Genomic DNA, 15,873 nt, shown 5'->3' with positions numbered 1-15,873 from the left:
GTAATTTCATTTTTAAACATTCTCACAAAATAAATTACTGTTGTAATAGTGGTCCTTTATTGCACATTCTCTTGCAGTTAATCATTGTCAGCTCTTAAAGAAAAGGACAAGAAGAATTGATATTCTACAGATATTTTATTGAAGAATATTTTTTTCTTCTGTTGCATGACATACCTTTTTGAAACAGTAAAATAAGGAAACTTTTACTCCATAAATAACACAAATTAGCCCTTATATCTCAGTCCAGCCAAAATCTGTGTAAAATAGTTAGTTCTATATTTACATTCTGTACCAAAATAGGAAACACATGTTCAAGGTCAGCCAGTTCTCTCAAAACAGTTGTTTTATCTCCAAGGTAAGCTTCACATTAAAAAGGCAACATTTGCACTTTGGAAGTCTGATAGTGTAAGATCACATTATTCAGTGCACAAACAGTCACAGATCCTGAAGAGCAGTACATACATGCAAGCAGGCACCCACACATCCAGACAAGCTAAAAACAGGGGTTCAATCTTGCAGGGAAAACACCTTGAGCTGCTCAGCTGGCTGAAAGTCACTCCTTGGAAATGTGGAGAAGAAAGGATGTACACCTCCCTCTCTACTGAATATCATCAAGCAGAAAGAATTTGCAGGACAGGAAGATTTAAAAACAACTGGCCCTCATAAGGGATTGTGGATATGTCTGCTCTCAGACATCAGTCTCCCCAGTTTATTAGTGCTCAACAGAAAGAATGAGCTGCGTTGGACTGACAGTCAATTAGCAGGTGATCTAATTCTCTTTCAGTAATTAACCTACATCAAGGGCCGTGACAGTATCCCAACACCTCAACTCATTTCAGGAGGAATGAATTGCTGCTTTTCAATGTGATTTTACTTGCTGCACTCTTCAGCCAAAAGCTATCCATCCTCCTTATAATTGCAACACTAGAAAAAATGTGTTCCTAAAATATGACTTGTTTCAACTTCTAATTGAAATTATTTGAACTACTGGGATCAAAGAAGACTGCAAGACTTATTTACTTCCCTAAGCGAGCATGGAATATTTTTTAAAAATTATAAAGCTAAAACTGTGGATGCTATACACTGAAAATGTTTCTCTTACAGATGAGTAAACTCATGCATCTCAGCACAACTTCCAGGGCTCCTGCTACCCAGTCTTCCCTGGTGGAAACACAAAGACTTAAATGGGCTGTATTTCCAAGTTTTCACACTTAAGAGGTGCAATAGAAGGGACTGGTTACATGTAGTCAGGACACCTAAACAGCAAACTTTGCATTTATTTAAAAGAATTCAGAATTTTACGGCAGAAACTACACTTAAGGCTACATAACTGATCTGCTTAAGCTACAATTTTAGCTGTGTTCTATACTTAAAAATGGCTTATGCTTCCTACTGTAGTAATTTTACTCATAAAAACCTGAGACATGATTTTACTTAATTCATGTTAAGATCTGGAAGTTCACAGCAGGCTAAAAGCTGAACGCAAAGACAAACAGGACTGAGGTAGTCAGCTTTACTCAAATATTCTGTCTGACAGCTACCAATTCATTGCCACTTTAAGTTGACACATTCCTTGGCAGTTCCCACAAGGTTACAGCTGCTAGCAGCTGCTAACCCACTGATGGAATAGAAGATGTTGCATTTTTCTGACCAAAGTACCTTCCACGCCCAACCCACCAAAGTCACGTCCAGTTCTGCAGTTCACAGGCAGCTGAAGGGCTGCACGACAAAGAAATTACTACTGAAATCTCAGATTATTAAGGCAGTAGCAGGTTTACTTCACTGGAGTCACTGATGCAGCTACTTAGCAGGTACTTGTGATTCTGACCACAAGAGCTCCAACAGGCCGATAGATTTTTCCCTGTCAATACAAAGCACTACATCCCCGTTCTTTAATTAATGCATACAATTTAGAAGTAGGTAAGCATCAACTTTCTAAGCCGTCTTTCAGTTAATTTTCAGGAAGAGAGATTAAAAGAAGAAAAGCCCTCAAGTTAAACAACTATGTAGAAGGTAAAAATATTCAATTAAATATGACAAATCTCACACTTAGACAGGAGACCAGCATATCAAATATTGAGCACAATAAATTAACACCAGTTAAAAAGTTTAACAGTTATAAAGTTAACCAGAAAGTTCAAACAGTGCAAACATTTCACAGTAAGAAAAAATAACCAGTAATTTCTTTTCAAGTATCAAAAGCATTGTTGTTGAGTGATAACATTTCAACTGTATTATTGCACAACAGACAAAAAAATACAATATCAACCTCTGGGACCCAAGACATATTCTCAAACCTTTATGTTTTCCAAGTATCAGTTTACATTGACTGTTTCATGGATATATTAAAATAGTCAGTGTTCATTTATCAATCTGAGTGTTTCCTAATTCAATTTGTACAATTTTAAAGCATTTGAGTCCTGACTTGTATTGCTTCTCTGAGACACTCATTTAAGGCTAGCCTACATCTTGTGTAATTCACAGCAAGCTTAACCTGCAGTTAAGAAGAACTAGCCCAGTACAAGTACTTGTGATGCCTTCAGACAGTTCAAGATTGCACCTTACTTGCCTCAGCAGTGTCATAGGAGTTTCCTTAAATAAATAAAAAAAACCCTAACAAAATCAAGTCCAGTAGGCACAAAAAATTTCTTACAATCATGATGGAAGTCCTATTATTACAGTATAATTGTAGCTAAAGTTTTTCTCCATCTCCTACCTTCCATTTAGGAAAGAGATATAGTCACTGGCAATTATAATATCACAGAACATTTAAGAAGCAGAGTAACATCATCCTTCTCCCTATATCTGCATTTTTTTGTGCACTGGGAATGTCTGCTCCCTCAATTTAACACTTTTCCAGGAGTGAACACTGTCCTAAAAAGACAGACAGTGGATTGAACCACAAAGAGTTTCTTTACCTCTGAACAGGATTATTTGTTACACATTATAGTCAGAAATAAATAAAAACATCCTTACAATGGCCCTATAGAGCAGCTGTCCTTACCTTGACAGATTTTACTCATTTCCTTCCTCTTATATATTTTGTCATCAAGAGATTAATTTTGTAGCAAGGTGTGCCCTCATGTAGCTCAAACCATCTGATTCTCATCTGACTACAAGTACTCAAATAATCCATAGTATTTACATGTCCAAGAAAAAGTAGAGGGAAGGGAAAAAAAACAATTAGGCTTTCCTTACACATTCAATGTAGTTTTTGGTCTAGAGATATCAGCATGATCCTGTAAATTATAGCTGCCATTGCTAGTGGTTTGCTCTTCAACAGGAAGTGAGAACATCTGCAGTAATGTTCATACTAGTTTTGAAACAATAACGCCATTATTCATTATTTGAGAAAAAACCAACAACAACAAAAAACCATAAACCCTATCCCAAATTTACAGTCTGAGTATCAGTACTGAAATGCATTTGCCTAGCAAACTCTCGAGAATTTTTAAATGTAATGTATTAAATTTCATAGTAGAAGGGGCACATGCTAAATGAAAATGGGATTTCTAGACAGTTGTCCTGGTTACCAGTCTAAAATTCCATTTTGTGCTTGTAGAAAGATGTAATGAACCCCAAGAATTAGCTGTTTTACCTAGTATGAATTCTGAGGGGGCTCAAAGCTGCAGAATCCAGTTATGGGAGGCAACTGCCAACCATCGGTCTATCCAGTTACATTCTTTCCTCCCCCACAAACTGTAGGAATTGACAAAACAAATAAACAAATTACCAGCCTCTTTAGGCCTGGGTTATCAGCACTGATGACAACTGATTTTTACATGGCTTTTGACTAAACCACTGAGGTATATTTCCAGTTTGAAGATGCTTTGCTACCAATCACACAACAGACATAATAAAAATAACCAGCCCTCAGTTCTATTACAGAAGAGTTCTCATTTCAAATCATGACTGAGCTGCCAGGTAGTCTAACACAGTTGGCAAAGTGGATCTGGTTACTGTGTCAAAAAAAAAAAAAAGGTTGCAATTCAGGAAAATACTGGCACTTACTGAGATGACAAGGTAAATTTTCCTCCTCTCAAAAATCTGCCTACTTTTGTCAGCACCTCCCTGACTACTGTGTGCAGCAATACTTGCCAGGGGAGATGAGGTTCAGCAGGAGAGAGCTGCCTGTAGAGACAAAACCCCTATGCTCCACAGTAAGGAGTGCAGCAGGATGGGAATTATCTCAGAACTTCTTCTTGCCCCAAGCTCAAGTCTATGCACAGAGAAACAATCCTGTTAGCAGGGGAACTAAGTTGACCACCAGCAGCCAAAGCGTTACAACCAGGCTGGACGAGCAGGAGCATAAGTCTAAAATTTAAAAAAAAAAATAAAATAAAAAATTATAAATTTTACATTTAAAGACAAAATAACAAAGAGAATAGTAAGAACCACAAAAGAGTTAAAACTAACTTCATGACAAAACATTAACTGGTATTTAGTGAATTAAGCCTTTTACCTTCCTCAAAAAGAAAACTGATTCTGATCTTCCTGCATTACCACATGAACATTATCAATAGGAGGTCATACCAGTGAGAACTCACTTTCCACCAATGTAATAATTTTTAAGATTATAATAAGAATATGGCCTTCAAAACACAGGTCAGATTTCCTGGTAAGATCCCAGGCTAAAGCTAGATTTCTGAGATGACTACCAGAAGGAGACATAAAATGAAGGCATTATGTTTCAGACACATTTCTCCTGTGTTAGTCACTATTCTGCATGATTGCACAGCAAAAAGCAGGACACTTTTGCTATTTTCCTTTACCTCCTACACCAGGGATCTTAAAATTGGCACAGAGTTCCTTTCCCGTTCCTGACAGTAAAAGCTGACACAAATCTTTGACGTTTTCAGATATTTAACACTGAAGTTTCACTTCAGCCAAAAAAGGCAACCTACCAATGGGTGCAGTTCTTGTTAAGTTAGAAGCTGGAGGATCCCTCTCTGGGGGACAGGAGTCACAGAAGTCTGAACAGGCTGGGCAAATCAGATTGCCAATGTGTATCCAGCCGTTCATCTGGATGCTCACAGTCAACACCTGGCCTGAGCGGCTGCACAAGTATGCAGTGTCCTTGACCCACACATGCAGCCCTTGTGGAGAACAAGAAACCTTAAAATAAAAAAGAGTCAAGTCTGTATGATGATTTATCAGAAGCATAGAATAACTGCAAGTATTTTAATGCAATCTCAGCAACTACGAAATTCAGGAATGCTTTAAAGCACTGACTATACTCTTTCTGTGCAATTATGCAGATCATCAAATGAGAATGAGTAAAACTTGGCTTCTGCTAATGGCTACTTTTGTGGAGTTGTGCAGTTACTGAATGTGACACCCTTAGCAAGATAGTCACAAAGAAAATGAGGATAATGAGAAATAAGTGACATGTGCACAGTGCTTTCCACCTCTGAAAAATCATAGTGACTAATTATGCTTCAACAACAGAACATTTCATGGAAGTATTCCTTCTTAGCTAAGGATAAAGTGTCATGGGGTAACAGATGATGTCCCTAGTGAGCCTGGAAGCCATCCCAGCAGTCACACACTTAGCAAAATTATAGGCATATGGTTGGAAGATTGTTTTCAAAGTATGTTATATGATCTATGGATTACAATGTCCAGTGTGCAGGTACAAAGTTCTAACAGTCACAACCTACATTTTAAGCCTGACTTTTCCCTTTAGGGTTATTAAAAAAGAAAACCCACTAAAAACCCAACAAATACTTACCTGATAACATCCACTACCCCAGTCAGGGTAACTGAGTTTCCTCCGGCACTGTTCCATAACAAAAGCAGATTTCTGAATAAGACATACAGAGTTTGGTCCATATTTCTCTGCACCATAGTTTTTGGTAGGATCTAAGGTAGGAGGAATATACTGAATTACAACTTAACCAGGGCAACAGAAAGTCCACATCAATTTAAAAGGCTATCTAATCAATGTCCCCACATGCAATCCAAGGTTCACTTTTAGAATATTTCAGACCCTGAATTATTATCAATTTGGGAATTATACTGTCTTGAAAATAACATGGGAAGAAACATAAAATTTAAGAAACAAACAAAATAATCAACTAACCACAAAAAAAAAGCTCCAACGAGCATGCACTTTCCATCAGAGCTATGTGGTTATGTTTGCCCTCGGGGAATGCCAGCTCAGCTTGCTGGCTTGAGGGCAGAGGGTGTTTGTTTTTGAGACAACTGCCATGTAATATCCTACAGCATTCTGGACCTCTGCAATACTGAACATCCATGCAGTACACTAGGAGACAAGCTCATGTTCTGGTAACTCACAAAGACCCTGGCCTTGAACAAAAAACCTACAAAGGTGAAAAGTGCAATTATGTTTCAGAGACTCAATAAACAACCCTGGCCCCAATCCCCATCCTTTGTCTTGTATTTGGATCATTTGGGTTAAGTATCTGTTCATTCCTTATGCAATTCTTGCATTAGATATGTGAGTTTGCCTCAAGTGTACAGAAGAGTTGTACTATGCTTCTTACCACAGCACAAGTGTTTACACAGCTGGTGGTGTGAGACTTCATGAGTGAAAAAATTCACATGCAATTAGTTTGAATGTGCAGTAAGTCCATTCCAACTTAATGAATGCAATCTCTGCAATACCATCCTGAAGTCCTGAATACTGACCTGGTTGGTTTTCAATTATTCTACAGTCTGAACTGCGTTGAAATTCACCACTTAAATGCCAGCTGAATTCCTGACTGAAGGGACAATAGTCAGCAATTTCTACTGAGCCACCATAGTAAGGCAATTCTTCTGCTGGTACTCCATTAAGATTGTCAAAGTACTGCAAAACAAAATACAGTAGTGAAGCAGTTTGTGCAAAGGGAAGCGTACCGCTGTTTTTAAACAGACCAAATCACTATAGCTGCAAGAACATCAGCTGTTACTACTCAAGAATACTATTAACAGCATCTTACAATACCCATGAACCAGATGAGCCAGAAGTATTTAAAAATACATAAATAATGCAGAGATTCATATCTGCATGTATCACTCCCAGCTTCTGCCCCTGATTCCCCTTTTTGTAATAATTTCATTCTTTGGGATGTAAACAGAACAGATTTTTTAGTGTACAGTGACAAAGGGCAGAAGGCTGGGAGAAGATATCCCTCAAACAAGACATATTGAGGGATTTCTGTTACACAGCAACATTTCTATCTGGTATTTGACTAGATAGCCAAGCAACATCATTGTCTTTTATAAAGATCACAAGGGTTTTTATCAGTCTTCAGACTCCTTGTAATAAACCAGGTAGACATTTTTCACAGTATCTATTGTCATCTGTTAGTTTAGAAGAAAAAAAAGTGAAATATAATCATCAGGCTGTGAGACTCAACAATGAAAACACTTCAGTTATTTGTAAAGCAGAATCCATTATACCTGATATTCCTGAGGTAACTGCTTTGGAAACTTCTGCAAGTTGCACACTGCTACTGCTCTTTGATCCTGTCTGCAGGTTAACTGCAAAGGATTACTCCTCAAAGTGTCGCAGTATGGACTGATTAATTGCTTCCTCAAAAACAAAAAGCAAACAAAAACAGAATAAAAATCACATCAGATCAATTCAACTGCTTTACATAAGCAGCCTGTCAAGACTGTTTGTTCTCATTCTCCCCTAGACTCAATCACATGAAGCACTGACTTCTTCTCTGGAGGCTAGTTTTTCTTATTTGTCTGGTTATGACCTTTGTGATGTAAAGACTATCAAGCCAGCAAACAAAACACATTCACCTATTTCATTTTAATAACACTGTTTTGTAAAATTTAAAGAAAAAAACATACAAGAAAAACAGGTCCACTGTGCAGCTGTATCCTAGAAATGTTTGAGGATTGTAAAGAACAAACAAGGTTGTAAGGAACAAACAAGGCAGGCTGTGTTTTGAAGATGGCTATCACCTCCTTCAGTTGTACAGTACAGTAATGCAAAATGACACAGGCTGCATTCCCAAATAAAAGGGACAAAATAACAAGGCAAACACCTTTAGATTTAGTCCTACCCACCCTCTCTAAAGCACAGCCTTCTCATAGTGTAAATGCATTCTACACCCTAAGATGTTTGCCTCTGCATTTATTGTAATTTCATGGGATGCAGGGCAGCATCCCTTTTTCATCTCTACCAACCTCTACCTCTTTTTACTGAGTTACATTTGAAGGACAAATGTAAACATGCATCAGGGTTTCCTCTTTATTTTTAATTTTTTTTTTTTAAAGACTGTATTCTTACTTTTGTCTCTTCTGGTCAATCCAGAATTTGCAGCTCTTCATTACAAAGTCACAGCCTTTATTGCGTCCCCAGTCTAACTTCTCTGCCATGCTGTAATTTGCTTTATACCATCTGTAAAGGTATTTTGAAATGAGAATATAGTTACTTCAAAAATTTCTACTCTGATTAATAAAACAGCAGTTCAAAGAATTTCATATTATGCCTTAAGGTTTTCAAATTAAGAAAAAGGAAACTGCATCTCCTTCTGCCTATAAGAAAATTCATTATGATTTCACTATTTTTCAAGTCACAATGAACTAGAAGAAAGTTTTGCGATCTGCAAAGTAACAATGCATACAGAAAGATGAAACCTTAGGCAATTTCTGCTTTCTATCTGCAAGAGCTGAAAAAAAATAATATGTACTGCACACAATTGAAAGACTTACATTAAGACAAAAAGTAAATAGATGCTACAAACAGGACTTTGCATTGCAATGCCTGGCTTTTTAAGGCTACATTAAGAAAGGGTTTTGAAATACGTGAAGAAAAAATAACATACAAGGTATGACTCCTTGTCTAATGTAAAGCTAATTATGCTGGTTATTTACTCTGCTGCAGAAGGATAAGTACAAGTGCATCAATTTGAAATAAAATCAAGTCCAATGAAAACCAAACACAATTTAACCAAACCCCACCCTCCCATTCTTAATTCTTACCCTGTGTCTTCCATTAATGCTAAGGTGATCCTGGAAAAGACTCGATTCTGAGTGTGGGATCCAGTCATTGCTTCATTCTGAAAGTTACCAGTTATGATTGGTAAGCCACTCAAAACCATTATTGTAAGAAAATGTTTCTTATGAAAAAACATTTTATTTCTGGTCTCTCTTTACTATTGAAAATCAAATCCCATATGCCTTCATAAAAAGACTGTCCTAAAGCATTTCCCTTGTTTACCTCACTGCATAAAACAATGACTAGACAATGTACCTCTGCCAAAAATATCACACAGAGCTAAGTTACAAATAAAAATTAGCTTAAATGTTAAGAGGGAAAAAAGTGGTTTTTTGATCAGGCAAGGTTCTGGAGGAGGCATGGCAAAAGCTAAAGCCAGGGCAAGTGAATAAAGATGAAGTCAAGCTAATAAATAGAATGATGAAGTAGTTGAGAGGCAGAAGGCAACAAAACTCAACTGACTCAAAGGAATATCCCCTTTGCCCAAAAATGGGAGCAAACCTTCTCAAAAGGGTAAATGGCAGACAGGAGTAAGAGACATTTAGCTTTTCAGTAACACTTGATCTCATACTCTGAAACTTAGCAAGAAGGCTAAATGACAGATGATTCTAGACATTGGACATTTAAATATTTAAGTATCAAGTACTATTTGTGATGTATTTCAATGAGGTATGATACTCCTGCATTTTCAAGGCTCCAATAGGTACCACAATAAACCTAAAAGTCAACAAACCAAAAGCATATGGAGCAGACATTGACATATCCCCTTCCATTCCTAGTAACAGCACAAACCTCCAACAATCTCTTCTCCCAGTGATTGAGCTCAGTACCCATGCCACCTTGATTTTCAAGCTCCATCCCCTCTAGAATTGGACAATTAAAATGTTTTCGGGCTTCTTCCTAGAAAGAAAACATTTCAACACAACTCTCAAAATACTGAGATGGATACCCACATGCAGTCCTGGTGCTCTAGAATTATTTGTTAAAGGTATTTCAGCATTTCTTTTTCTACCATTTTGTTTTCTACTCAGAGACTGACTAAGCAAACACCTCAAAAGCAAGCCTATCACACTACCTACTCATCTCTTCAAAATAAATGAGCAAAACTGGGGTAATTAATCCGTGTTTGCTCTATATACTTAGATTTGAAACAAAAAGATTATTTGTGGCCAAATGTGATTAGCACTATGACTTATTTCCAAATCCAATTTATTACACTTGAGCATATGTTTTGTTGGGGGGGCACAAAGAGAGAGTCTGAAGCGTGGGAAGCAAGAAAGATTTACAAAAATCCTTGAGGAATTTCTTTTTAAACATGGCAAAATATTAATATTAAAGGAGCAGGAGGCATCTTATATCTGTAGGAAAACATCTAAAGAGTAGGATTAAGGAATTTCTTCAACATCAGTTTTGCTTAACCTTTTATAATTTACCTTCCAGTCCCTTCATTTTCTCTTATTATGTCAATTTATTTATTTCCTATTGTCACCCATTTTCTACTATACTTTAGCTACACCCTCTCAATTACACATTAATGGCACAGGCTTTGGGCCATACTTTCAGGGAAGGGTATTCAGTGTTAGGCTATAACTTCTTCAAGGATAAGAAATATTTATGACTCAAGAATGTCCTGGTAACCTTGGCATACAAAGCTTGAAAGGTAATGCACACTTACGACTACCCGGGGTGTCACCAGAAGATGAACAGCATGGCGCAGCATTTTGCCACCACGTATGTCCCACAGCCTCACTGCTTTATGAACAACTTTACTGCTCCACTGATACAAACCTAGGCTGTAAGGAGAAGGCTTGGTTACAAATCCATGAAACAGAATCATGGATAGTCTCTATACTCCCTCATGCTTTCTAAATTTAAAAATTTTACTATGCAGCACTTTCTCCTTTGTAAGATGTGTTTATTATACAACTGAGTCAACAAAGCAAAAAGTAAGATTATTAAAAATATAGTCTGCAGGCTCAGGGCACATTTTCTACAGTTACCAAAAATGTAAGAAATTAAATAAAACCCCTCAGTATTGCTATTATAAAAAAAGCTCTCTACCACCTCCTAGAAGAATATCTACAATACCAACTAAAAAAAGAAAAAAAGAATGTAAACTGCTCATTGTGTACCAAATCAGAAAATTCACACAGCAGATTACACACATCGTCCATTCTGCATAACTATAAATCTTGACTGATATAAATCTTAAAAATTAACTGCACTGACATTAGACAGCATGGATAAGTGTAAGGTTTTTCCAGCCTCCTGATAAATGAAATACTGTCTTAGTTTATAGTGTATGTGGATAATAAAAGTGCTTGATGGCAATGTAAAGATAGACTAGAGAGTCACCACACACCACTGTTTGAACACTATAAAGGAAATGTGTTCACTGTTTGAACACATCACTCTAGTAATGGAATGAAGTTGGATATTCAACAGGCAAGAATACATCCTAAAAAAGCAACACGAAAACATGCTTCAGTGGGAGTACCAAGAAGTACAAAGACTATGTACATACCTTTCATTAAAAGGAGGAAGTCCATCTGCATACCTTGGTGTCAAAGGTTTTCCATCATCATCACGATAAAATGCAAACAGTCCAGCAGAGAAACCCTTCAAAAAACAAGTACATGGAACCCTTTGGTAAGACATATATATACAAGGTCAAACACCATGAAAGAATCCCCACACCCACCAGAGACACACTGGAAGTACAACACTCCAAGGCAATTAACACAAATTGAAGGAGGCAAAGCAAGAGGTTTTCTCCACCAAACATCCTTCTCTTGGCAACAAGCTAGAGGCATGTGAACAAGCAGGCACCCACTTCAGGGCAACGTTTTATCAACCCTTACCAGTGCATGGATTATCTCATGTTTCACTGTAGACAACATGCCAACAAATTCCTGAGCTTGCGTTGAAATCATGTTTGGACACAAGTTAGCATATCCTGCTATTGGTCTGGAAGACAGTTTTAGAGTTAAATGGTTTTCAGTAAAGTACTACAAAATTCAAATCATTATTCACTTGAAGCAGCAGAAGACTTAAAGATACAGACTAATGCAAAAATATGCCCTTCCCAATCATTTATAAATATTTGTTAACAACACAGTGACTCGTTTACTGTTGGGATGGGGTCAGTCAATCTATATTCAATATTCTGCACAGATGTCAGTAAATTTTAGGCAAGATCCTAGGGAGGTACAAACTCTGGGACAGTGACTACAACTGAAATGGAAACAAAAGCAATATAAGTAAGAACTTGCATACTTTGAGTTTGTGAAATCATGACATTCACCTCAACAGAAACTTGAAACAGAAACAGAATCTTGAGATAAAGTTTAGGCATTTACAGTGAAGGATCAGCTTTGAGTTCTGTGCCTCAACTGCAAGTAAAGCACTATTTGATGGGTTTGTGATTTTACATAAATGCAAGGCTTGTCTACCTCAATAATGACTCCTCCTTTATTATACAACAAAGACAAACAATCAAATTCCACATCTGAACAATCAAGAAACTTAAAGCTTAATTTAAAAGAGAGTTTGCAACAGAGGGAATACTTGCCTGTCCATTTCAGCTTCCAATTGGCAGTAGGCTGCATATGCAATGATATTTTCATGGCCACACCTGTCAGTAGTGAGGGCACTAACGTAGAGCACAAAGTCAGCATCTCGAACCCCTTCCTGGTCAGGTAAACCCGTGGGCCTTCGGTGCCAGTCACTGTCATTGTACACCCTGCATTGCTTTACAAAGGGAACAATTAAAATACTTTACTGATGACCAAAATTTTGCATGACACAATTCAATTAGCTTGAAACCAAGAATAAATCCTGTTGTAAGAAAGCAGAAGATAAGAAAACGCCCAGTGAAGAACAATAAACAAAATCAGAGCCAAGGAATAACTTTCAAATGACTAGCTCTTTTGATTTATTAGACCCAAGGAAGGTGGCAGCTTTAAAAAAACAAAAAATAAAGCCTGCCAAGCCTCCCAGAATTAGCACCCTGTATTTCCTATAAATTTAAAAAAAAAATCTTGGCTCACAAAGCTAGTATATATAACTAGCAATAGCATTTCTCATATAATCTATCTTTTTAATGATACAGTCAAAACTTCCAAGTTAAAGAAAGAAAACCAGAAATCTACTGATCACATACTGTAGTTGAATCAGGAAAACAAGTCTGAAGCAATTCTTGCACCATGCTTCTGAGTCAGTGGATAACCTCTACAAACAAGGTCTTTGAAAATCAACTGCTAACTGTGAAATTCCAACTCATTGACCAAGGAGAATAACAAAGTGACTAACAGCAATTTAGCAAGCTCCAAATCTCATCCTCTCCATACAGGCCATTAGAACACAGACTCAGAAGACAGCAATCAGTTCCAGTTTTTTTATTTGAGTTTTAATTCACCAATATAAACTACAGAAACTCACACTAATTTAAGTTTTTCTATTCTTTCATTCAGACTTAGTGATCTCCAGCGAACAGATCACTTATGCACAATTACCAAGGTTCACTTTTTCATTAATTACTACAAGCAGCAATATTTCAAAGACTAGGAAACACTTGGGACGGCTGAGCTTACCTGGAGGTGTTTCTCAGGAACTACAACTGGCCCACACCTTGTATGGTCTGCACAAGCTTTTTGGCAATATCTGTGAGGGTCAGCTTTCCTCCTTAAATACTGGTTTGTCACACATTGCCTTCAATGAAACATGAGACAGTCAATGCTTTTATTATTAAAGCATTACTATATATATATATATATATATATATATACTAAAGCAGAACTATAGCTCAGCACTTACAACACTATGTTGGTACTTGATATAAATTTTACAGTGAAAATTATTAACTACCTTACCAGGGAAGACATAATGCTTCCACTTGTTAATGGAGCATCCACAGGTTCAAACAGAGATTAGGACCAGGTTCATAAAAGGGAGTACACATAAAAGAGAACTGTCAGCATATATAGCTTTGAATGTCTCTGCTGCAACAAATGCAAGTGTTGCTCATGGAAGATTGGCAGATTTGTAAAAGAGCATCTGCCACTGGATCAGATGGGTCACTGATCTGATTCAGCAGGGTATTTCTTACACTCTAATCTTCTTTTAAAGGCTATGCAGCACAGTGTTAAAAATCAAATATAGCAACAACATGTTGAAAACAATATTTTCAACAGACTTTCACACACCTGCTTAGCAATATAGCACCGGCAGATTTGCGCACTTGAAATGTCTTCTCCAAGTAAGATATAGCTTGTGGGAAGAGTTTGTTCTGAAAAGAACAAAAATCAGGGTGACTCAGTAGCAGGGCAGACACAACTCACCCCAAAGGCATTAACTACCAAGTTACATGAAACTTGCTAGGTATTGTGGTATAGCAGAATAGGGGAAAGCCTGACTCTCAAAGAAGTTCAATTATTACCAACATAATTAGGAAATACTTTGTTTCAGTACTCCCATATGTTGTTTTTGGAATGAGAAAATGGGAAGGAAACCAGTATTAATTATAATGTACAGCTTCAAAGAGGCTTTTAAAAACACATTTTTCACTGATACCTTTGCACCTTGGGATATAGCAAACACCTGTCAAACAACATGCAGCAGAACTCTGGAGTTATTTGTTATGAAGGTATAATCTATACATAAAGCTTTGGTTTCCTGGATTAGTGGAATATTAAATTGATGCCATTCAAAGCTTTAGTTAAACCAGACCTAAGCTTAACTTCATCCCTGTAATAAACTACATACAAACAGAAAGGGGAAGCAAACCGAACATACCATTATAAGGTGTCTTTTCTCAGGCAGCAAACTATATTTAAAAAACAAAACACATGAGCTTCAGTTAACAAGGCTTCCATTCTCACCCATGGAAAAAAAAAAATCTGCCGCAACATTATACTCACTCCTCAACGCTTCTGTCATATACGATCTTAATTCTTAGCTGTTGATCCACGTTTCTCTTCGAGACGTGATTTTCCTTTAGGGGAACTTGATAGACGACCTGGCAGGGAGAGGCAGGAGGCGCTGGATGAGGCAGCTCACCCGGACTGACACAGCACCCCGCGGCCCCGGGCCCTCGGCTCCTTCTCGCCCGGCAGCACCGCTCGGTGCCGGCCCCTTCCAGCCCTTCCCGACCCTTCCCTCACCGGCAAGAGGATGCTCAGCGCCCGCCCGCCGTCGTTAGCGCCCACAGCCGGGGCGGCGGGGCCAGACCCGGCACAGCCCGGCCCGGGAAAGCCGAGAAGGGACGGACCCAACAGCGGGAACGGCCAACAAGGGAACCTCTGCCCCCCAGCACCCGTCGCAGCCACCTGAAGACCCCCGGCAACCCCACCTGGTCGCCGCTGGGTACGCGGTGGTTACAGGAGGAGGAGGAGGAGGAGGCGGAGGGAGGCAGCGGCAGGAGCAGCAAGAGCCCGGCGGCCAAGACGGCGAGCGGCGGACGGCAGCAGCGGGTGGGCCGGGGGCGCCCGCCGCCCGGCTCGGCGGCCATCTTGGAGTGCCCGTCCGCCGCGTCGCCATGGAGGCAGCGCCGGTAGCGTCCTCCGCCAATGGGCGGGCGGGGCGGGCGGGGCGGGAGCGCGCGGGCGCTCTTGATTGGAGGCGGGGCCGCGAGGGGCGGGGACAGGAGCTGAGGGGCGGTGGCGGGGGGCGCGGAGTGACAGGATCGGCGAGGCCCAGCGCTGACCCAACACTGCCAGGGCTGAGCCCACCACTAAACCACGTCCCCAAGCCATCTACACGGTTTTTGAATGCTTCCACCGCCTCCCTGGACAGTCCGTCCCAATGCTCGACCGCCCTTTCTGTGAAGGAATTTTTCCTAATGTTCAGCCTAAACCCTTGAGACCGTTTCTTCTTATCCTATCACTTGTAATCTGGGAGAGGAACCCACCCCC

The 15,873-nt window shown here is 39.0% G+C and overlaps 1 protein-coding gene across 1 annotated transcript; it reads right to left on the bottom strand.

Moving 5' to 3' along the window:
• Positions 1–122: 122 nt before the first annotated feature.
• LMLN (leishmanolysin like peptidase) lies at positions 123–15,470 on the bottom strand. The gene is made up of 17 exons (XM_005519965.3): positions 15,312–15,470; positions 14,881–14,978; positions 14,756–14,786; positions 14,167–14,249; positions 13,555–13,672; positions 12,534–12,712; positions 11,824–11,929; positions 11,487–11,581; positions 10,638–10,755; positions 9,755–9,862; positions 8,947–9,023; positions 8,252–8,362; positions 7,408–7,540; positions 6,652–6,811; positions 5,732–5,862; positions 4,905–5,115; positions 123–4,314 (listed from the first exon to the last, which is right to left on the bottom strand). The coding sequence occupies exons 1-17, from the start codon at positions 15,468–15,470 to the stop codon at positions 4,220–4,222; spliced, it is 2,013 nt and encodes a 670-aa protein (XP_005520022.1). The 3' UTR covers positions 123–4,219.
• Between the last annotated feature and the right edge of the window lie 403 nt (positions 15,471–15,873).

The sequence above is a fragment of the Pseudopodoces humilis genome, chromosome 8 (assembly GCF_049639895.1).
Source record: "Pseudopodoces humilis isolate 2021_Gansu_Grassland_sample_001 chromosome 8, ASM4963989v1, whole genome shotgun sequence".
NCBI classification, from domain to species: Eukaryota; Metazoa; Chordata; class Aves; order Passeriformes; family Paridae; genus Pseudopodoces; species Pseudopodoces humilis.
This window is presented reverse-complemented; position numbering and strand designations above follow the sequence as displayed.

Excerpts from the sequence above, each read along its gene's own strand:
- LMLN (XM_005519965.3), bottom strand. The coding sequence starts at position 15,470 with ATGGCCGCCGAGCCGGGCGGCGGGCGCCCCCGGCCCACCCGCTGCTGC. Across the intron at positions 14,250-14,755 it reads AGAAAAGACACCTTATAATG|AACAAACTCTTCCCACAAGC; the intron begins GTATGTTCGGTT and ends TGTTCTTTTCAG. Across the intron at positions 9,024-9,754 it reads GGGAGAAGAGATTGTTGGAG|AATGAAGCAATGACTGGATC; the intron begins GTTTGTGCTGTT and ends GGTAACTTTCAG.